Source organism: Zea mays, chromosome 2, assembly GCF_902167145.1.
Source record: "Zea mays cultivar B73 chromosome 2, Zm-B73-REFERENCE-NAM-5.0, whole genome shotgun sequence".
NCBI classification, from domain to species: domain Eukaryota; kingdom Viridiplantae; phylum Streptophyta; class Magnoliopsida; order Poales; family Poaceae; genus Zea; species Zea mays.
Window position 1 is genome coordinate 225,179,182 of NC_050097.1, and position 21,104 is coordinate 225,200,285.

The 21,104-nt window shown below is 46.6% G+C and overlaps 2 protein-coding genes and 1 pseudogene across 3 annotated transcripts; 1 reads left to right on the forward strand and 2 right to left on the reverse strand.

The window, feature by feature from the left end:
- Positions 1–1,499: 1,499 nt before the first annotated feature.
- LOC100281245 (omega-3 fatty acid desaturase) lies at positions 1,500–3,542 on the forward strand. The gene is made up of 5 exons (NM_001154164.2): positions 1,500–2,050; positions 2,126–2,192; positions 2,295–2,654; positions 2,725–2,862; positions 2,939–3,542. Exons 1-5 carry the CDS (start codon positions 1,578–1,580, stop codon positions 3,122–3,124), a joined length of 1,224 nt encoding a protein of 407 aa, NP_001147636.2. The 5' UTR covers positions 1,500–1,577; the 3' UTR covers positions 3,125–3,542.
- Positions 3,536–5,089, reverse strand: LOC123706504 (DNA replication complex GINS protein pseudogene; annotated as a pseudogene). The gene is made up of 6 exons (NR_174162.1): positions 4,775–5,089; positions 4,564–4,679; positions 4,392–4,463; positions 4,263–4,293; positions 4,054–4,146; positions 3,536–3,898 (listed from the first exon to the last, which is right to left on the reverse strand). The product of NR_174162.1 is annotated as a DNA replication complex GINS protein pseudogene (transcript).
- Positions 5,090–5,477: 388 nt separating this feature from the next.
- LOC100136827 (phosphoinositide-specific phospholipase C) lies at positions 5,478–8,011 on the reverse strand. Its single transcript, NM_001399153.1, has 7 exons — positions 7,476–8,011; positions 7,075–7,210; positions 6,736–6,996; positions 6,433–6,647; positions 6,213–6,330; positions 5,899–6,132; positions 5,478–5,810 (listed from the first exon to the last, which is right to left on the reverse strand). Exons 1-7 carry the CDS (start codon positions 7,979–7,981, stop codon positions 5,517–5,519), a joined length of 1,764 nt encoding a protein of 587 aa, NP_001386082.1. The 5' UTR covers positions 7,982–8,011; the 3' UTR covers positions 5,478–5,516.
- Between the last annotated feature and the right edge of the window lie 13,093 nt (positions 8,012–21,104).

Below are 21,104 nucleotides of genomic sequence, written 5' to 3' on the forward strand. Positions count from 1 at the left end.
TATTCACCCCCCTCTAGGTGCTCTCAGCAGGAAACAGATTTTTTTTCGCGCTATATCGCATTGCATAATATCCGTGTAGCATAATTAGCGTCAGTATATATCATAAACCGGTTCCAACGATCATACTTGCACGACTGTTATCAAGATCCTACTTTTATGGACAAAATAAAGCATGTAAATCAGTTTTTTTGTTTTCATGTATGTCAATCTATTTCCTTTCAATCCACATTTTTATCATCCTAAATTTGTGTGCATGCAGCAAAAAACATATTTTTTTACACGATGTACCACACTGCAGAAATATGTACACAGTGTAACATAATTAGGCCCTGTTTGGGAGAGCTTCACTTCAAAAACTTCAGCTTTGGTTTTCCAGTTTCACTATAAAACAGCTCCAGCAAATTGTTAAGGTGAGTTCCATGAGCGTTTGGTTTGTATATGGACTCCAACTTCTATAGTACAATTGATTTGTGTGGGTTTCCTTGATTACTCTTGATGATTAGTGGGTTGTCGCTTGAGAGAACGAAAATTGTATGTTGCGTAACCAGTGGCATGGTGGGTAATTTTCGTACAGCTTCATGAGGAGATATAAAAACAGTGTTTTTGAAGCACCCTCTAAGGAGCTTTATAAATTTCATGAAACGGGTCTCTAGTTTCGTTTTTTTAAAAAACTAAAGCTCGTGGAGCTGGACCTGTTTGGGTTGAAGAAGTTCGAACAAAATTGAAATTCTTGAAGTGAAGCTCTCCCAAACAGGGCCTTAGTATCAGTATACGTTATAAACTGGTTCCAACTAGCCTAACTGCATTGCTGGCTGGAGCTTACTGTATGTTATGGAAACCCAGGACTTCTAATAGCCTCACAGTAGTAAGCTACTTTAAATATATATATACAGAGAGATGTGGTCTAATCACAGTAGTAAACTACTGTAAAACATATTCTCCATATTCTCTAGTTGTCTCACGCTAAAAAACAATTTAGAAACAAATTGGTGACAGTAAGACTAGTTCCAACAATAACCTATAAAGGGCCATATACCCTAAATTTAGAGGGTGAAATTATCCTCTACTCTCTTTAACAGTGTCCTCTAAACGGTCATCTAAATTTAGAGCACGGTACTGGATCCTCTATATATAGAGTTTCTTTAAATGGTTCTCTATCCATTTGAATACTTTAAACAATCGGTTTAGCAAAACTAAAATATGTACAATACATTTGAGAGTATAACAAATACGCATGTAAAAAATTAAAAAAATATCTCTAATATAGATATTTGCTTATAGAGGACATGATTTATAGGACGTTGTTGGAGAAAAAGGAGATATAGAGGATAGAATATTTTAGAAAAGACTATAGATGACAGATATAGAAACGGATATAGAGTACATTGCTGGTCTAACGATGTGGCTAGGCCGATAACAGAAAACCTGACCTGAACGGCTGTAGGCAAACCAGTTGGGTGACACTGACAGCAGGGGCGGGCGGGGCCGATGGATTTTTTGAATCGGATTAGGCAGCCACCCATTTCAAGCCGAAGAGAGGAGGAGAGCCAAGCGGCGACTGGACCTGGAGAGCCGGCATGGCACGCCTGCTCCTCTCCGTCTCAGTCCCCATGTCCGCTAGCAGCAGCCGCCGCATTGTGGTTCCTGGTACCGCGCGGCACCGAGGCCGCAGCGGCGTCTGTGTCGCTGTGCCCGCCACCTCCACCGCCACCGCCACCCAACAAGAATTTGACCCCGCGGCGGCGCCACCGTTCGGGCTGGGCGACATCCGCGCCGCCATCCCCAAGCACTGCTGGGTGAAGGACCCCTGGCGCTCCATGGGCTACGTGGTGCGCGACGTGGTCCTGGTGCTGGGTCTCGCCGCCGCCGCGGCGCGCCTCGACAGCTGGCTCGTCTGGCCGCTCTACTGGGCGGCACAGGGCACCATGTTCTGGGCGCTCTTCGTGCTGGGACACGACTGCGGCCACGGCAGCTTCTCCAACAACCCCAGACTCAACAGCGTGGTCGGTCACATTCTGCACTCCTCCATCCTGGTGCCATACAACGGCTGGTAATTAGCGAGTCAGTTAAATGCAGGCAATGCAATGCAGTGCAGCTCTATATATTATTGTATGTTCAAGTGCAGGCGGATTAGCCACAGGACGCACCACCAGAACCACGGCCACGTGGACAAGGACGAGTCATGGCATCCCGTACGTACGCCTCCTCTCCTGCCCTAGCTAGCCACCTGCAACTGCAATAATTATATATCTCATCTTGCATTGCATGTCTATCTATCATCTATGACTATACAGCTCCCCGAGCGTCTGTTCAAGAGCCTGGACAGCGTCGTCCTGATGCTGCGCTTCAGGCTGCCCTTCCCTATGCTCGTCTACCCATTCTACCTGGCCAACAGGAGCCCCGGCAAGTCCGGCTCCCATTTCCACCCGGCCAGCGACCTCTTCCAGCCCAGCGAGAGCAAACAAGTGCTCACCTCCACGGCGTGCTGGCTCGCCATGGTCGCACTCCTAGCTGGCCTCGCCTTCCTCATGGGCCCTCTGCAGATGCTCAAGCTCTACCTGGTCCCCTACTGGGTTTTTGTCATGTGGCTCGACTTCGTCACCTACCTGCATCATCACGGACACAATGACAAGCTTCCATGGTACCGAGGAAAGGTAGTATATAGCTAAATCACAGCTGCATGCAGGTTTCAGTTAACTGTTCTATAACTAATGGACCTACTAGGAATGGACCTATCTTCGGGGTGGCCTGACAACGCTCGACCGGGACTACGGGTGGATCAACAACATCCACCATGACATTGGGACTCATGTCATCCACCATCTCTTCCCGCAGATCCCACACTACCATCTCATAGAGGCAGTAAGTAACAACTAAATCTCATTCACTACGCTAATGCACATATCAGATCACTGAAAGATGGAGGCTGTGCATGCAGACAGAGGCAGCCAAGCCGGTGCTGGGAAATTACTACAGAGAGCCGCAAAAGTCTGGCCCTCTCCCCTTGCATCTACTTGGTGATCTGGTTCAGAGCTTGAGGCGTGACCACTATGTCAGCGACACAGGGGATGTCGTCTACTACCAAACTGACCCCACCATTAGCTGTTCTGGTCCATTCACTTGACTAATTGAGGGAGGCTGGAAGTTATGCGAAACACAAGGATCAGAGGCTACCGGAGAGATCTGATCTATGAGCCACACACTTGCATATAACAATAAGTCAATCATTCTTTGGGCAAAACAAGCTACAGTACAATTTCCAGTGCTTTACTATCAGGACTCATTAGCACATGCTTAGCTGGTACTGTTGCAAGAAAGCAATGTGCAGTACCTCCGCTTATTGCTGTCCTCACATATGCAGTACATTATTTGCAAAATGTAAGTGGACTACCTGCGCCTTAGATCTCTCTGCAAAAGTTGGAGACATGGGGCTTTTCCTGACAAATCATGTATTGCTGCTTGATGACAAAATGAGAATATTCTGACAAAATAAATAATGCATGGAAATAGAAAACGAGGTACCAAGTCTTCTTTCTGGTCCATACAGTGCAATGTATTAAGCTGTTATAAATTGTACCGGGTCACCAACCAATCAGAATAGAATTATATATATGTACCAGCTTTCTGATATGGAACTATTTTGTGCGCAACATCTTAAGATTCTTAGGGCACATTTTTTATGGGGACAACTACCTCCGAGAATCCACAAGCAAGTTGAAACAATATCTACAAGGGAAGCTTATTCTGGGGGCCACGGTCTGTAACTAGTGTTGCTCTGGTCCCTACATTATCTGCTTGCTGAATCATCTGTGGACTATCGTGCTTATAGAATGCCTGCAAAGTTCTCACCATGAAAAGGGCGGACAATGTTCACTTCCATTGCAGAGAGATTTTTGAGCTGCAAAACAAGATGAATAAGGTATTGTTGGTGTCTGATCAATGAAGCGATACGTTAAGATAGAATAAGGGGAAGTGGCATTCAATAATAGCTTTGATAGAACGAACGCCAGTTATTTTAGCACCCCCGGTTCTCTTCTAAGGGCGACATGTTACCTTTACGGCATAGGTGCGTCCAGATATCGTCTCTAATCCATTCTTAACCTTGTGGAATCTGACATCTCTGATGTCCTCAATTAGAGACCTCACCTGTATCACACTCAAATATAGGAGGTAAACATATATGTATTGTTTTTTTCTCTCGATACGATTAGGACTTACTAGACACAACTAACAAATCCGCACCGAGATTCATTAACACTCACCAGGTATGCATCTGAGATGTCATCACCAGCACTGCAGGAGACAAACGAGAGAAGACCAGGTTTAGGTACAAAAAAAGCGTGAAATCGAAGAAACAGGGTAGATATGGGTGATCACTGATCAAATAGAACCTTAGAAATTTCAATATAGTGGAATGGCAATGGCTGGAATTCCCGAGGCGACTCTCCTTCCGCTTCCAATACCTGTGTCAAGCGGTTTAAAGCAAGCAACAGATGGTTATTGGTGTGTGTGTGTGTGCGCGCGCGCGCTTGAGCAGGAATAAAAGGGGAAGGAAGCACTGACCAACAGTCATCCAGTCCGGGGTGCGGATGGTGCACTTGCTACGCTTCTTGAGCGCCACGGCGAGCCAGAGCGGCACCTTGGTGGGAATCTGTGGGAAGAAGGGCCCGAAATCCCCCCTGCACAGCGGCGGCGGCAGCGTGAGATGTATGAACAGGTGGGGATGGGGAGTTGAAAGAGATGGAAATGGGTGGTGGCGGGCCGGCAGACGCACGTAGATCATGTTAAGGGCGTCCATGCGGATGTTGAGGACGATTTCGACGATCTCATCCTCCGCCACGAACTCCACCTGCAGCAGCACAGACGAAGATAGTCCCTGCCAGTGCAGTGTGGAAGGGAAGGGGTTGGTTACCTCGGAGGGCGAGAAGATGGAGAGGTGCGGGTCAGATTGCCCTGCCATGAATGCCCGCCCCCACACGAACCTGGATGGCGCCGGGACTCGGGAGTCGGGATAGAGAAGGCAATGGAGCCATGGAGGCGCTGCTGCGGGTCAGAGGCGGCTACAGGCCGCTGCGCCTCTCTAAACTACAGCCCAATCTTGAGGGCTATCACTAACAATAGAGCCCAACAGCCGCTGCACGCAGCTTCACAGTTGCCTTCTTCACTGCTCCTGGGCGGCAGTCCTCAGCGCCGGGACCCGGGAGAGGTCTGGTCGGCCTCCAGTTGTCTCATGTGGAATCTGAAATATGTCAGGTCACCAGCAGCAATGAAGGTGTCAGTTTACTGAAACTACAGAAGGACCGTTGATACTGCATTGACAATTCATCTTTGCGCTTGTTCATAAGGACGCTGCCTCTTTATTATTTGATCATAACAACTGAAGGAATTGTCTGTTGCACATATCATCCAAGCCAAGCAATCTATGTACAAAGGAAGCACACTGAGACTGCAATATCCATTCACACAACAGGAGGGGGGGGGGGGGGGGGGGGGGGGCATGCATGGTCAGGGTCAGGCTAGGCAAACTCGAAACGCATGAGAAGCTTCACATGGTTGTACTTCATCCCTTTGCGGTCGAAGAGCGCTACCGCCCGGATCCCGGGCCGCAGCTCCGACACCGGCAGCACTGTCTGGCCACCGAAGTCGTCCTTCTCCGACATGTCGTACTCGTGCACCTCCACCCGCAGCAGAGCGAGCTCCGGGACAGTCAGCGGGAAGCTGAACTCCTTCTCCCACACCGGGGTCCAGTTGTCCTCGATCGCGTTGGTCTTCTTCATCACCGAGTCTGCTGGGACTCCAGCAATCCCAACCTACCACCACCATTATTAGTTTCTTGTTCAGCTCATGCTACAACTACGACGCTGTTTGTTTGGTTGGGTTAATTATATTATACCATACCCGTGTGTAGAAATCTGGAGGAGAGTACTGATCGAAGTGTGTCTGCTTGAAGTCCATTCGCCACCCATCGCCCATGTACACCTTCACCTTCAACGTTTTCTTCACAGGCTGGGGTTCTCTTGGGTCGAAGACTTGTGGTTCTGTCTGCATCAAGAAATCTGGTTTCTTCACATAACCGCACCCGCCATTCGCTTTGTAAAATCCGTGCATTAGCCACAGCGCTCTCCCGTATCCCTGAAAAAGAAGATAGGATTGATGATTGTCATTAGGAAAATACTTGGATCAACAGCTCAGTCAGTCAGAAACATATATACCTGCATATTGAATGCCACCATTTGAGCACCATGCACCCAACCAACGAACGGATTGTAGTTCGATGAAGTGACTCGAGTGCCCTTGGGGTATATCCTCAGTATGTTTCTCTGTGTGAACCTATTTGGATTTGGAACAGAGGAAGCTGATCTCTTCAACAAGGGAAGCAAACTCTTCCTATTAATAAGAGCAATAGAGCATCGATCAGTAACATATGTATACCTCACAATTTCTGTGGCATGATCCTTTGCCGCTTTGGCAAGTTGTTGCTCGCTCAAACTGAGACGCCGAACTTTTTCTGGATCACTCTTCAAGGCATCAGCTAGAGAGTCTTTTGGCTTCCCTGCTCTGATAGTAATAAGGTGTTTATACTGTGGAGCTATATGGGGCTGCAGTTTTTGTTCTTCCTCATCATCAACGTCGTCGTTCTCGTCGTCCTGCCACGATTGTTGATTGTATAGGTCGGGTCGAAAGTACAAATTAACGTACTAGCAGCCTAGGTAGGTCTTGAATTGAAGGCAATACCTTTTCAGCAGACTGGATCTCGGTCCGAAAATCTGGTACTTCTTTTCCCCACACCGCGTCATCACCGGTTCCTTTGCCAAGATGGAGGTCAGCATCACCCTCCTTCGTGGAGTCACTAAGCTTGGTTTCGAGGTACTCCTTGGGGGGCTTTGTTGAGAGGAGGACACGTCCTTTGAGTTGTTCAGGTGATGGTAATTCTTTGAGCTCATGGGTGTCGTCTGGCGGGTAGTACAGTATGTTGCCAAATACTTCAACAACCATCTGGTGGCGGAAAGCACATGTTGTTATGTTAGAGAAGTGTGCATGTTAATAAGTCAAGGAAGAGAGCAACAGAAATACCTTGGCAACTTTCTCCTGGAGTTGAGAGGGGAGGTGGTCTTCAAGTGTTATGATGACAGGATAGGGAGATGCAACAAAGGCGTGTTTCTTGATGGATCTCAGGCATTTGATGAGAGAAACTGGGGTTGTCAGTGTCCTGTAAGTTTTTATATAGAAGAAATCAAACTCAAATGAGTAATACTGGCAATGCAAATATGCAATGCTCCCCCGGCCGGAGAGGATATATACTCGCTATAACCATTTTTATACATTCAGTCTACTCACCTGAAGTCGGATTAAAAGATTTCGTTGCTGAAGAGATGAAATAGAATCAAGGGCTATATTTTTTTTTCTTTTATCAGAGGTCATCATCAGAAGAATTAAGCCAAAAATTAAGAAAAATAAAAACGCTTTCATATTACCTGCCGTGCACGATGTTGATGTCGTCAATGGTTGAATTTGGCCACATGTCGAGCTCGATGACCCTGACCCCTCTCTCCAGTGCCATGATGATGGGGGTATCGCTGCAGTCGCTGCTGAGCTGGTTGCCGGTGAGGTAGGAGTTGTGTCCGGTGTAGATGAAGTAGTGGGAGAGCGGGCGCGTCATGTCGTGGTGCACCTGCGGGTGACGGATGGGCGGGTTGAGGTCGTGCGAGAAGAGGTAGCGGTGGAAGTCGTCGAGCGAGAGGAGCGGGCGGGCGAGGCGCGGGACGCGGGCACGGCCCTGGACGATCTGCTCCAGCAGCCGCTCCACCTCGGCCTCCTCCTGGCCCGTGGCCACCAGGTAGCGTCGCAGATCGTCGGCGCCCATGTGGGGTCCCCCGCCGGCGTGGACGGAGAAAAGGGCGCGGACGTCCTCGGGCGGCGGCGCGTCGCGGGTGTGGAACCGGCGCTTGAAGATGAAGCAGCACTTGTACGTGGTGCCCATGGTGTTTGCGGGCGGGCGGGCGGGCAGTTGTGGAGGCGCGAGAAGGGAAGGGAAGGGAAGGGAGGAGGGTGAAGAGAGACAGACAGACTGCTACGCCGAGGGCCCGAGAGAGAGACTGCTACACCGCTGCCGTGCCGGGACCAGATGAGGAGGAGGTTTCACGGTATACTCTACTCCTACCAAGTGTATATAAAAATGTTGTGTCGGCAGCCACGTATGTTCGGTCTACATCATGCCCAAGGGGTGGGGAAAAAACCTGATATGCGTTACCCGGATCCGAACTATCGAACCATATACTCGAATCTAAACTAACCAACTCATATCCAACCTACCCGAAATTGAATTACTCTAAAAACTCAAAATTATATCACGAAAATCGGGTAATATATCGTGGTACCCGAATTACTCGAAACTATATGTTATTTATGATGTATAGTGTATACTCTTGTGGCTAGGGATGAAAACGGTAGGGATGAAAACGAGACGAATACAGCCGGATATAGGGTCATCACGTATCCTAGTCTAATGTATTTCTCTCGGATACGACACCAGATACGAGTAGTTAAGATTCAGGACGGATACAGGACGGGACCGAGTAATAATCCGGACGGGTAAGAAACGGATAACGGATACTACTCGGGTAGGTATCGGATAATTGTCGGGTAGTTCGTCCGATAATATTAATTGTCCAACCATCCATAAGTTAAGCAATACATAATCATTTTTCGCACAATATTAATTGTCGGATGTTATATATGGACATATATTGTGTCTCCGTAAAATTTCATGATTTTTTAAGGATATTTATGTATTATTAATTTCTTATCATAGAAAATCATCAAAATACAATTAAATCCTTAAAATATTGTAGTATCGACTGAAAAATACAAATAAGTTACCAATACTAATAAATAGTCTATAAAAAGATAACATTAAGTTCCTACGTAGAGATAACCTTAAGCCCCCACATAAAAATGATAAAGTCTATTAATTTAATATAAATTTGGACATTATTTCATTGATTTTGGTCTAAAAGATATGTTTAAACAAAAAATTGATGAATTACAAAGTTATAGATCTCTTCAAGCTCTACAATTTTTATATAAACTTTATCTTCATCCAATTTCATATGTAAAAGTTATGATTTTATAACTATATTATGTTGAAAAAGAAAAAAACGGGTACCTATCCGACCCGAATATCTGGGTATTTTCCGGGTAGTGCTCGCTCTGTATCCGACCCGAATCTGAAGCTACAGTATCCGGGTATTACCCGTATCCGTCCTGAATATAAAACTACCTGGATCCGTATAAAAAAACGGGTATTTGTACTACCCGTATCCGATATCCGACGGGTATACCCGACCCGTTTTCACCCCTACTTGTGGCTTAGTCCCTTTATATGAACTCTTTAATGTCCTAAGCTGTGATATCTAATTATTAAGTTTGTTTGTGTGGACTTTTATTAGTTCGAGTTCTAGTTCAATCATTTATGTTTTCATTGTACTAGACTGCTAGTTTTGTTCTCTATCCAAGTACTATGTAACGTGGCACTGCTAATTTAATTTGTAATGTGTCAACTATGAAGATGAGATACTTGTGCAATTAGGATGGTCTATTGATGTTACTGCCATGATATTATGTTGAACCTACTAATATATTGCACATGATGAATTTTGATCGACTAAATCGGGATTACACGAACATGAATTTTTAGGTATCTAGATTTTAGGTTACGTTATTTCGGTACGTAGCAGTTTTCAAAACTCAAAAATTGAAAGAAAAAAAACTAGTTATAACACTCTGAATTTAGGGTATAAAATTTCTTTTCTAATATCTACCAAATTCAGGTGTTACCTCTTATCTCTTTTGCTTTCACTCCTTTATTTCTATTTCAAGGTAATAGAGAGATCTGTTTTGAATTCGTCTATCACGAATACTGTAATGAAGTCGTGTGATGTTGCACCACCGTGAAATGCATATTTTATTTTTGCTTGCTGCATACATTTGAAATGCATTATTATTGTTTTGAGTTTGCTCTCGAGTTTGGAAAGTAGATAGAAAAGAATAAGCAAAATATAGAAAAAAAGAGAGGAGAAAGCAGGGAAATAGGAAAAGAGTCCAGCGCCCCCTCTTGGCGCCCAAGCCACCTTCCCACTCCCGACCCTCTCTCTCTCTCTCACTCCACGCCACCTCGGCCTGCCGCGCGACTGGGCCACGTCCCTCCCTGCCCCATCCCGTGAGAGCGCCCCCTCCCGCGGCCCACGCGCAAGTGCGGCGCGCGGCGCCCGACCAGACATCGTCGTTTGGCCAGCAGGCCCCGCACGTCAAGGGCTTCTTCCCTCAACTACCACCCCGCTCCCATGGCCTACGAAAGCAGCGCCCTCACCCACGTCACCCGCCCAATCCGAAACCGCCCGACCAAGTGGTTTGAAGCCCCGGAACCCCCCCTCTCCCCCAATCCCTCACATTTGCATCCGAACGCGCTTGTGCTCGCACCCTGAAACCGCCGCCGTCCACGCCGTCCGTGTCGACCTTTGCCGCATTCGAACCTCGCCGCCGCCGAGGTGAGCTCGCCCTCATTCCCCCCTCTCATCCTCGCCGCTTGCCGTGTCGCCATGGCACCCACCCGCCATGGCTGAGGCTTAGGCAAGCCGATCTGTTCGCCCTCCTCTTCTCTCCCCTACCCCTGCCCGGCGTGCCCGCCCCCGGCTCGTAGCCGTGCCATCGCACTCGCTGTCAAAGTTTGTTTTACGCACAATCTTGTCCCCGTGCCTCCCCTAGCATCACCCTCCCTAGCCCCGATGTAGCCACCATGGCTGGCGTTCGCCACAGTTAGAGCGGCCAACGGCCCCCACAGCCGGCATCTCGCGCAGCAGCAATGAAAGGGAATTAGGCTTACACCTAGTTCCTAATTAATTTTGGTGGTTGAATTGCCCAACACAAATATTGGACTGACTAGTTTGCTCTAAGTGTATAAGTTGTACAGGTGCAAAAGGTTCACATCTAGCCAATAAAAAGATCAAATGTTGGATTCAATAAAGGAGCAAAGGGGCAACCGAGGGTACCCCTGGTCTGGCGCACCGGACTGTCCGGTGTGCCACCGGACAGTAAACAGTACCTGTCCGGTGCACCAGGGGACTCAGACTCAAACTCTTCGCCTTCGGGAATTCTCGGAAGCCGGCGCGCTATAATTCACCGGACTGTCCGGTGTGCACCGGACATGTCCGGTGCTCCAAGGAAGCTCGGCCTCCTGAACTCGCCAGCCTCGGGTTCGCGCGGCAGCCGCTCCGCTATAATTCACCGGACTGTCCGGTGTACACCGGACTGTCCGGTGAACCACGGAGCAACGGCTACTTCCGCGCCAACGGTCACCTGCAAGCGCATTTAATGCGCGCTCTGCGCGCGCAGTTGGCAGGCGCGCCCATACCGTTGCACCGGACAATGAACAGTTCATGTCCGGTGTACACCGGACATCCTGGCGGGTCCACATGTCAGAGCTCCAACGGTCAGAATCCAACGGCAACGATGACGTGGCAGGGGGCACCGGACTGTCCGGTGTGCACCGGACTGTCCGGTGCGCCATCGAACAGAGAGCTCCCAGCAACGGCCACATTTGGTGGTTGGGGCTATAAATACCCCAACCACCCCACATTCATTGCCATCCAAGTTTTCCACTTCTCAACTACTACAAGAGCTCTAGGCATTCAATTCTAGACACATTCAAAGAGATCAAATCCTCTCCAATTCCACACAAAACCCTAGTGACTAGTGAGAGTGATTTGCCGTGTTCATTTGAGCTCTTGCGCTTGGATTGCTTCTTTTCTTTCTCACTTGTTCTTGCGATCAAAACTCCATTGTAATCAAGGCAAGAGGCACCAATTGTGTGGTGGCCCTTGCGGGGAAGTTTTGTTCCCGGCTTTGATTTGAGAAGAGAAGCTCACTCGGTCCGAGGGACCGTTTGAGAGAGGGAAGGGTTGAAAGAGACCCGGCCTTTGTGGCCTCCTCAACGGGGAGTAGGTTTGAGAGAACCGAACCTCGGTAAAACAAATCCGTGTGTCACACTTCATTATTTGCTTACGATTTGTTTTGCGCCCTCTCTCGCGGACTCGTTTATATTTCTAACGCTAACCCGGCTTGTAGTTGTGTTTATATTTGTAAATTTCAGTTTCGCCCTATTCACCCCCCCTCTAGGCGACTATCAATTGGTATCAGAGCCCGGTGCTTCATTAGAGCCTAACCGCTCGAAGTGATGTCGGGAGATCACGCCAAGAAGGAGATGGAGACCGGCGAAAAGCCCACTACAAGCTACGGGAGCACTTCATCGGAAGAGTCCCGCACCAAAAGGAGGGAGAAGAAGAAGAGCTCCTCCAACAAAGGGAAGGAGAAGAAATCTTCTTCTCACCACAAAGAGAAGAAGGAAAAATCTTCTTCCCACAAGCCGCATCGGAAAGGCGACAAGCACAAGAGGATGAGGAAGGTGGTCTACTACGAGACCGACACTTCATCAACATCGACCTCCGACTCCGATGCGCCCTCCGTCACTTCTAAGCGCCAAGAGCGCAAGAAGTATAGTAAGATCCCCCTACGCTACCCTCGCATTCCTAAACATACACCTTTACTTTCCGTCCCATTAGGCAAACCACCAACTTTTAATGGTGAGGATTATGCTATGTGGAGTAATTTGATGCGATTTCATCTAACCTCTCTCCACAAAAGAATATGGGATGTTGTTGAGTATGGTGTACAGGTACCATCAATAGGGGATGAGGACTATGACACGGACGAAGTGGCCCAAATCGAGCACTTCAACTCCCAAGCCGCAACCATCCTCCTTGCCTCCCTAAGCAAGGAGGAATACAACAAAGTACAAGGATTGAAGAACGCCAAGGAAATTTGGGACCTACTCAAGACGGCGCACGAGGGTGATGAACTCACCAAGATCACCAAGCGGGAAACGATCGAGGGGGAGCTCGGTCGCTTCCGTCTTCGCCAAGGGGAGGAGCCACAAGACATGTACAACCGGCTCAAGACCTTGGTGAACCAAGTGCGCAACCTCGGGAGCACAAAATGGGATGACCACGAAGTGGTTAAGGTTATTCTAAGAGCTCTTATTTTCCTTAACCCCACTCAAGTACAATTAATTCGTGGGAATCCTAGATATCCACTAATGACCCCCGAGGAAGTTATCGGGAATTTTGTGAGTTTTGAATGTATGATTAAGGGCTCCAAGAAGATCAACGAGCTTGACGAGCCTTCCACCTCCGAGGCGCAACCTGTGGCCTTCAAGGCAACGGAGGAGAAGAAGGAGGAGTCTACACCAAGTAGACAACCAATTGACGCCTCCAAGCTCGACAACGAGGAGATGGCCCTAATCATCAAAAGCTTTCGGCAAATTCTCAAGCAACGGAAGAGGAAGGACTACAAACCCCGTTCCAAGAAGGTTTGCTACAAGTGTGGTAAGCCCGGTCACTTTATTGCAAAATGTCCTATGTCTAGTGACAGTGACAGGGGCGACGACAAGAAGGGAAGAAGAAAGGAGAAGAAGAAGTATTACAAGAAGAAGGGCGGCGATGCCCATGTTTGTCGGGAGTGGGACTCCGACGAAAGCTCAAGTGACTCCTCCTCCGACGAGGACGCCGCCAACATCGCCGTCACCAAGGGCCTTCTCTTCCCCAACGTCGGCCACAAGTGTCTCATGGCCAAGGACGGCAAAAAGAAGGTAAAATCAAGGTCCTCCACTAAATATGAAACATCTAGTGATGAGGATGATGATAAAAATGAGGAGGATAACTTGCGCATTCTTTTTGCCAACCTTAACATGGAACAAAAGGAAAAATTAAATGAACTAATTAGTGCCATCCATGAAAAGGATGATCTCTTGGACTCCCAAGAGGACTTCCTAATCAAGGAAAATAAGAAACATGTTAAGGTTAAAAATGCTTACGCTCTACAAGTTGAAAAATGTGAAAAATTGTCTAGTGAGCTAAGCACTTGCCGTGAGATGATTGACAACCTTAGAAATGAAAATGCTATTTTAAATGCTAAGGTTGATTCACATGTTTGTAATGTTTCAATTCCCAATCTTAGAGATGATAACGTTGACCTGCTTGCTAAGATTGATGAATTGAATGCATCTCTTGCTAGCCTTAGATTAGAGAATGAAAATTTATTTGCTAAGGCTAAAAATTTTGATGTTTGCAATGCTACTATTTCCGACCTTAGAACTAAGAATGAAATGTTGCATGCTAAGGTTGTAGAACTTAAATCTTGCAAACTCTCTACATCTAATGTCGAGCATGTTTCTATTTGCACTAGATGTAGAGATATTGATGTTAATGCTATTCTTGATCATATGGCTTTAATTAAACAACAAAATGATCATATAGCAAAATTAGATGCTAAAATTGCCGAGCACAACCTAGAGAATGAGAAATTTAAATTTGCTCGTAGCATGCTTTATAATGGGAGACGCCCTGGCATTAAGGATGGCATTGGCTTCCAAAGGGGAGACAATGTCAAACTTAATGCCCCTCCTAAAAATTTGTCTAACTTTGTTAAGGGCAAAGCTCCCATGCCTCAGGATAACGAGGGTTACATTTTGTATCCTGCCGGTTATCCTGAGAGCAAAATTAGGAGAATTCACTCTAGGAAGTCTCACTCTGGCCCCAATCATGCTTTCATGTATAAGGGTGAGACATCTAGTTCTAGGCAACCAACCCATGCTAAGTTGCCTAAGAAGAAAATTCCTAATGCATCAAATGATCATGCCATTTCATTTAAAACTTTTGATGCATCTTATGTATTGACTAACAAATCCGGCAAGGTAGTTGCCAAATATGTTGGGGGCAAGCACAAGGGTTCAAAGACTTGTGTTTGGGTACCCAAAGTTCTTGTGTCTAATGCCAAAGGACCCAAAACCATTTGGGTACCTAAAGTCAAGAACTAAAATTGTTTTGTAGGTTTATGCATCCGGGGGCTCAAGTTGGATACTCGACAGCGGGTGCACAAACCACATGACAGGGGAGAAGAAGATGTTCTCCTCATATGAGAAAAACAAAGATCCCCAACGAGCTATCACATTCGGGGATGGAAATCAAGGGTTGGTCAAAGGTTTGGGTAAAATTGCTATTTCACCTGACCACTCCATTTCCAATGTTTTTCTTGTTGATTCATTAGATTACAACTTGCTTTCTGTTTCCCAATTATGTCAAATGGGCTACAACTGTCCTTTTACTGATATAGGTGTCACTGTCTTTAGAAGAAGTGATGATTCAATAGCATTTAAGGGTGTGTTAGAGGGTCAGCTATACTTAGTAGATTTTGATAGAGCTGAGCTCGACACATGTTTAATTGCTAAGACTAACATGGGTTGGCTCTGGCACCGCCGACTAGCCCATGTTGGGATGAAGAATCTTCATAAGCTTCTAAAGGGAGAGCACATTTTAGGACTAACCAATGTTCATTTTGAGAAAGACAGGATTTGTAGCGCATGCCAAGCAGGGAAGCAAGTTGGCACCCATCATCCACACAAAAATGTCATGACTACCGACAGGCCGCTGGAGCTACTACACATGGATTTATTCGGCCCGATCGCTTACATAAGCATCGGCGGTAGTAAGTATTGCCTTGTAATTGTGGATGATTATTCTCGCTTCACTTGGGTATTCTTTTTACAGGAAAAATCTCAAACCCAAGAAACTTTAAAAGGATTCTTGAGACGGGCTCAAAATGAGTTCGGCTTAAGGATCAAGAAAATAAGAAGCGACAATGGGACGGAGTTCAAGAACTCTCAAATTGAAAGCTTCCTTGAGGAGGAGGGCATCAAGCATGAGTTCTCTTCTCCCTACACGCCACAACAAAACGGTGTAGTGGAGAGGAAGAATCGAACTCTATTGGACATGGCAAGAACCATGCTTGATGAGTACAAGACACCGGACCGGTTTTGGGCCGAGGCGGTCAACACAGCCTGCTACGCCATCAACCGGTTATATCTTCACCGAATCCTCAAGAAGACATCATATGAACTCCTAACCGGTAAAAAGCCCAACATTTCATATTTTAGAGTTTTTGGTAGCAAATGCTTCATTCTTATTAAAAGAGGTAGAAAATCTAAATTTGCTCCTAAAACTGTAGAAGGCTTTTTACTTGGTTATGACTCAAACACAAGGGCATATAGGGTCTTTAACAAGTTCACTGGACTAGTTGAAGTCTCTTGTGACGTTGTGTTTGATGAAACTAACGGCTCTCAAGTAGAGCAAGTTGATCTTGATGAGATAGGTGAAGAACAGGCTCCATGCATCGCGCTAAGGAACATGTCCATCGGGGATGTGTGTCCTAAGGAATCCGAAGAGCCTCCAAGTACACAAGATCAACCATCCTCCTCCATGCAAGCATCTCCACCAACTCAAAATGAGGATGAGGCTCAAAATGATGAAGAGCAAAATCAAGAAGACGAGCCACCTCAAGATGATAGCAATGATCAAGGGGGAGATACAAATGATCAAGAAAAGGAGGATGAGGAAGAACCAAGACCGCCACACCCAAGAGTCCACCAAGCAATCCAACGAGATCACCCCGTCGACACCATCCTCGGCGACATTCATAAGGGGGTAACTACTCGATCTCGGGTTGCTCATTTTTGTGAACACTACTCTTTTGTTTCCTCTATTGAGCCACACAGGGTAGAGGAAGCTCTCCAAGATTCGGATTGGGTGGTGGCGATGCAAGAGGAGCTCAACAATTTCACGAGGAATAAGGTCTGGCATTTAGTTCCACGTCCTAACCAAAATGTTGTAGGAACCAAATGGGTCTTCCGCAACAAGCAAGATGAGCATGGTGTGGTGACAAGGAACAAAGCTCGACTCGTGGCCAAAGGGTATTCACAAGTCGAAGGTTTGGATTTTGGTGAAACCTATGCACCCGTAGCTAGGCTTGAGTCAATTCGCATATTATTGGCCTATGCTACTTACCATGGCTTTAAGCTCTATCAAATGGACGTGAAAAGTGCTTTCCTCAACGGACCAATCAAGGAAGAGGTCTATGTTGAGCAACCTCCCGGCTTTGAAGACAGTGAGTATCCTAACCATGTTTATAGGCTCTCTAAGGCGCTTTATGGGCTCAAGCAAGCCCCAAGAGCATGGTATGAATGCCTTAGAGACTTCCTTATTGCAAATGGCTTCAAAGTCGGCAAGGCCGATCCTACACTCTTTACTAAAACTCTTGAAAAAGACTTGTTTGTATGCCAAATTTATGTTGATGATATTATATTTGGGTCTACTAACGAGTCTACATGTGAAGAGTTTAGTAGGATCATGACACAGAAATTCGAGATGTCGATGATGGGGGAGTTGAAGTATTTTCTAGGATTTCAAGTCAAGCAACTCCAAGAGGGCACCTTCATTAGCCAAACGAAGTACACTCAAGACATTCTTGCTAAGTTTGGGATGAAGGATGCCAAACCCATCAAGACACCCATGGGAACTAATGGGCATCTCGACCTCGACACGGGAGGTAAGTCCGTGGATCAAAAGGTATACCGGTCGATGATTGGTTCATTGCTTTATTTATGTGCATCTCGACCGGACATCATGCTTTCCGTTTGCATGTGTGCAAGATTCCAATCCGACCCTAAGGAATCCCACCTTACGGCCGTAAAACGAATCTTGAGATATTTGGCTTATACCCCTAAGTTTGGGCTTTGGTACCCTCGGGGATCCACATTTGATTTACTTGGTTATTCGGATGCCGATTGGGCGGGGTGCAAAATCAATAGGAAGAGCACATCGGGGACTTGCCAGTTCTTGGGAAGATCCTTGGTGTCTTGGGCTTCAAAGAAGCAAAATTCGGTCGCTCTTTCCACCGCCGAAGCCGAGTACATTGCCGCAGGACATTGTTGCGCGCAATTGCTTTGGATGAGGCAAACCCTGCGGGACTACGGTTACAAATTAACCAAAGTCCCTTTGCTATGTGATAATGAGAGTGCAATCAAAATGGCCGACAATCCCGTCGAGCATAGCCGCACTAAGCACATAGCCATTCGGTATCATTTTCTTAGGGATCACCAACAAAAGGGGGATATCGAGATTTCTTACATTAATACTAAAGATCAATTAGCCGATATCTTTACCAAGCCACTTGATGAACAATCTTTTACCAGACTTAGGCATGAGCTCAATATTCTTGATTCTAGAAATTTCTTTTGCTAAGCTTGCACACATAGCTCATTTAACTACCTTTGATCATATCTCTTTTATATGCTATGACTAATGTGTTTTCAAGTCGATTTCAAACCAAGTCATAGGTATATTGAAAGGGAATTGGAGTCTTCGGCGAAGACAAAGGCTTCCACTCCGTAACTCATGCTTCGCCATCACTCCGAGCAACTCTCTCGTCTTTGGGGGAGAGATGAGCATCAAGGAAAAGGATTTCATCCTTGGGGGAGAGAGTAAAAGCTCAAACGCAAAAGGACTTCGTCTTTGGTATAATCTTAACTCACTTATTTATGACCAAAGGGGAAGATTGCACTTCGAGGGCTCTAATGATTCCGTTTTTGGCGATTCATGCCAAAAAGGGGGAGAAATGAGCCCAAAGCAAAAGGACCGCACCACCACCACCAAATTCAAAAACTTAGTGCTTTCCAAAAGTCTTTATCATTTGGTATCCTATTGTGTTCAAAAGGGGGAGAAAGTAGTATTTCAAAAATGGTATATCAAAACCCTCTTGAACACTAAGAGGTGGATCTCTTTTAGGGGGAGTTTTGTTTAGTCAAAGGAAAAGCATTTAAAATAGGGGGAGACAATTTCAAATCTTGAAAATGCTTTGCAAACTCTTATTCATTTACCCTTGACTTTTTGCAAAAGATCTTTAAAATGGATTTACAAAAAGAATTTGCAAAAACAAAACATGTGGTGCAAACGTGGTCCAAAATGTTACATAAGAAAGAAACATTCCTTGCATATCTTGTAAGTAGTTATATTGGCTCAATTCCAAGTAACCTTTTCACTTACATTATGCAAACTAGTTCAATTATGCACTTCTATATTTGCTTTGGTTTGTGTTGGCATCAATCACCAAAAAGGGGGAGATTGAAAGGGAATTAGGCTTACACCTAGTTCCTAATTAATTTTGGTGGTTGAATTGCCCAACACAAATATTGGACTGACTAGTTTGCTCTAAGTGTATAAGTTGTACAGGTGCAAAAGGTTCACATCTAGCCAATAAAAAGATCAAATGTTGGATTCAATAAAGGAGCAAAGGGGCAACCGAGGGTACCCCTGGTCTGGCGCACCGGACTGTCCGGTGTGCCACCGGACAGTAAACAGTACCTGTCCGGTGCACCAGGGGACTCAGACTCAAACTCTTCGCCTTCGGGAATTCTCGGAAGCCGGCGCGCTATAATTCACCGGACTGTCCGGTGTGCACCGGACATGTCCGGTGCTCCAAGGAAGCTCGGCCTCCTGAACTCGCCAGCCTCGGGTTCGCGCGGCAGCCGCTCCGCTATAATTCACCGGACTGTCCGGTGTACACCGAACTGTCCGGTGAACCACGGAGCAACGGCTACTTCCGCGCCAACGGTCACCTGCAAGCGCATTTAATGCGCGCTCTGCGCGCGCAGTTGGCAGGCGCGCCCATACCGTTGCACCGGACAATGAACAGTTCATGTCCGGTGTACACCGGACATCCTGGCGGGTCCACATGTCAGAGCTCCAACGGTCAGAATCCAACGGCAACGATGACGTGGCAGGGGGCACCGGACTGTCCGGTGTGCACCGGACTGTCCGGTGCGCCATCGAACAGAGAGCTCCCAGCAACGGCCACATTTGGTGGTTGGGGCTATAAATACCCCAACCACCCCACATTCATTGCCATCCAAGTTTTCCACTTCTCAACTACTACAAGAGCTCTAGGCATTCAATTCTAGACACATTCAAAGAGATCAAATCCTCTCCAATTCCACACAAAACCCTAGTGACTAGTGAGAGTGATTTGCCGTGTTCATTTGAGCTCTTGCGCTTGGATTGCTTCTGTTCTTTCTCACTTGTTCTTGCGATCAAAACTCCATTGTAATCAAGGCAAGAGGCACCAATTGTGTGGTGGCCCTTGCGGGGAAGTTTTGTTCCCGGCTTTGATTTGAGAAGAGAAGCTCACTCGGTCCGAGGGACCGTTTGAGAGAGGGAAGGGTTGAAAGAGACCCGGCCTTTGTGGCCTCCTCAACGGGGAGTAGGTTTGAGAGAACCGAACCTCGGTAAAACAAATCCGTGTGTCACACTTCATTATTTGCTTACGATTTGTTTTGCGCCCTCTCTCGCGGACTCGTTTATATTTCTAACGCTAACCCGGCTTGTAGTTGTGTTTATATTTGTAAATTTCAGTTTCGCCCTATTCACCCCCCCTCTAGGCGACTATCAAGCAACCTCGTCATAGTTTCGGCTAACCCCTGCGCGAACCTTGACCAGCCACTGCGCGAGGTAAGCGTCGTACCCCCGCTCGTCGAGATAGGCAACACGCGTCTACCCTTGCGCACAGCCTCTCGCATGATGCGTTTCGTCGAACCGTGCACGTGCCACAGCCCGAACTACGTCCCTGCAGCACGTCGTCGAGACTCCGACGACGTCCGTCTACCCCTAGACGATGTGTCTACCCTCATCTACCCCCTGCACATTCGCGTCGCTCTTCACGCGCTTTGTTGCGCATCATTAATTCGCTTCACATAGAATCTCTCATGTGGATTAATTAATTATTAATCATTTATTGAATCGACAAATACCAGAGTAACGAGTTAATCGGAGATAAGTAGTTGTTTTAATATATTTTTTTACAAATGTCTGTTAACATGGCAACATCGAGTTAAATGTTCTAATTCATACTTGCTTAGTGTAAACGCGAGATCCCTCGACCGTATCGTCGGCCGTCTCAGTTCCTTTCTCGCGTAATCGTAAAATGTGATTTTTATGTCACGTGCATATTTAATTGATCTATTTTCTTGTATGGTGTATTGTTTCCTTCTATTTTAAGAACGTGATTGTATGTTTGCACTCGATAGATAACGTTCTGTTCGCGGAGTCCGAGAGAATTGCATAAGACCCTAAGCAGTAACTGCTTGGTGAAGGCAAGTGTTCTCT

What these genes read in the sequence shown, in the direction of transcription:
- LOC100281245 (NM_001154164.2), top strand. Translation starts at nt 1,578, where the DNA reads ATGGCACGCCTGCTCCTCTCCGTCTCAGTCCCCATGTCCGCTAGCAGC. An exon ending in AGGACGAGTCATGGCATCCC is followed by an intron (nt 2,193 to 2,294) that starts GTACGTACGCCT and finishes ATGACTATACAG; the next exon opens with CTCCCCGAGCGTCTGTTCAA. An exon ending in TTCCATGGTACCGAGGAAAG is followed by an intron (nt 2,655 to 2,724) that starts GTAGTATATAGC and finishes TGGACCTACTAG; the next exon opens with GAATGGACCTATCTTCGGGG.
- LOC100136827 (NM_001399153.1), bottom strand. Translation starts at nt 7,981, where the DNA reads ATGGGCACCACGTACAAGTGCTGCTTCATCTTCAAGCGCCGGTTCCAC. An exon ending in ATCAACATCGTGCACGGCAG is followed by an intron (nt 7,211 to 7,475) that starts GTAATATGAAAG and finishes AAAAACTTACAG; the next exon opens with GACACTGACAACCCCAGTTT. An exon ending in TGGTGGCATTCAATATGCAG is followed by an intron (nt 6,133 to 6,212) that starts GTATATATGTTT and finishes CTTCTTTTTCAG; the next exon opens with GGATACGGGAGAGCGCTGTG.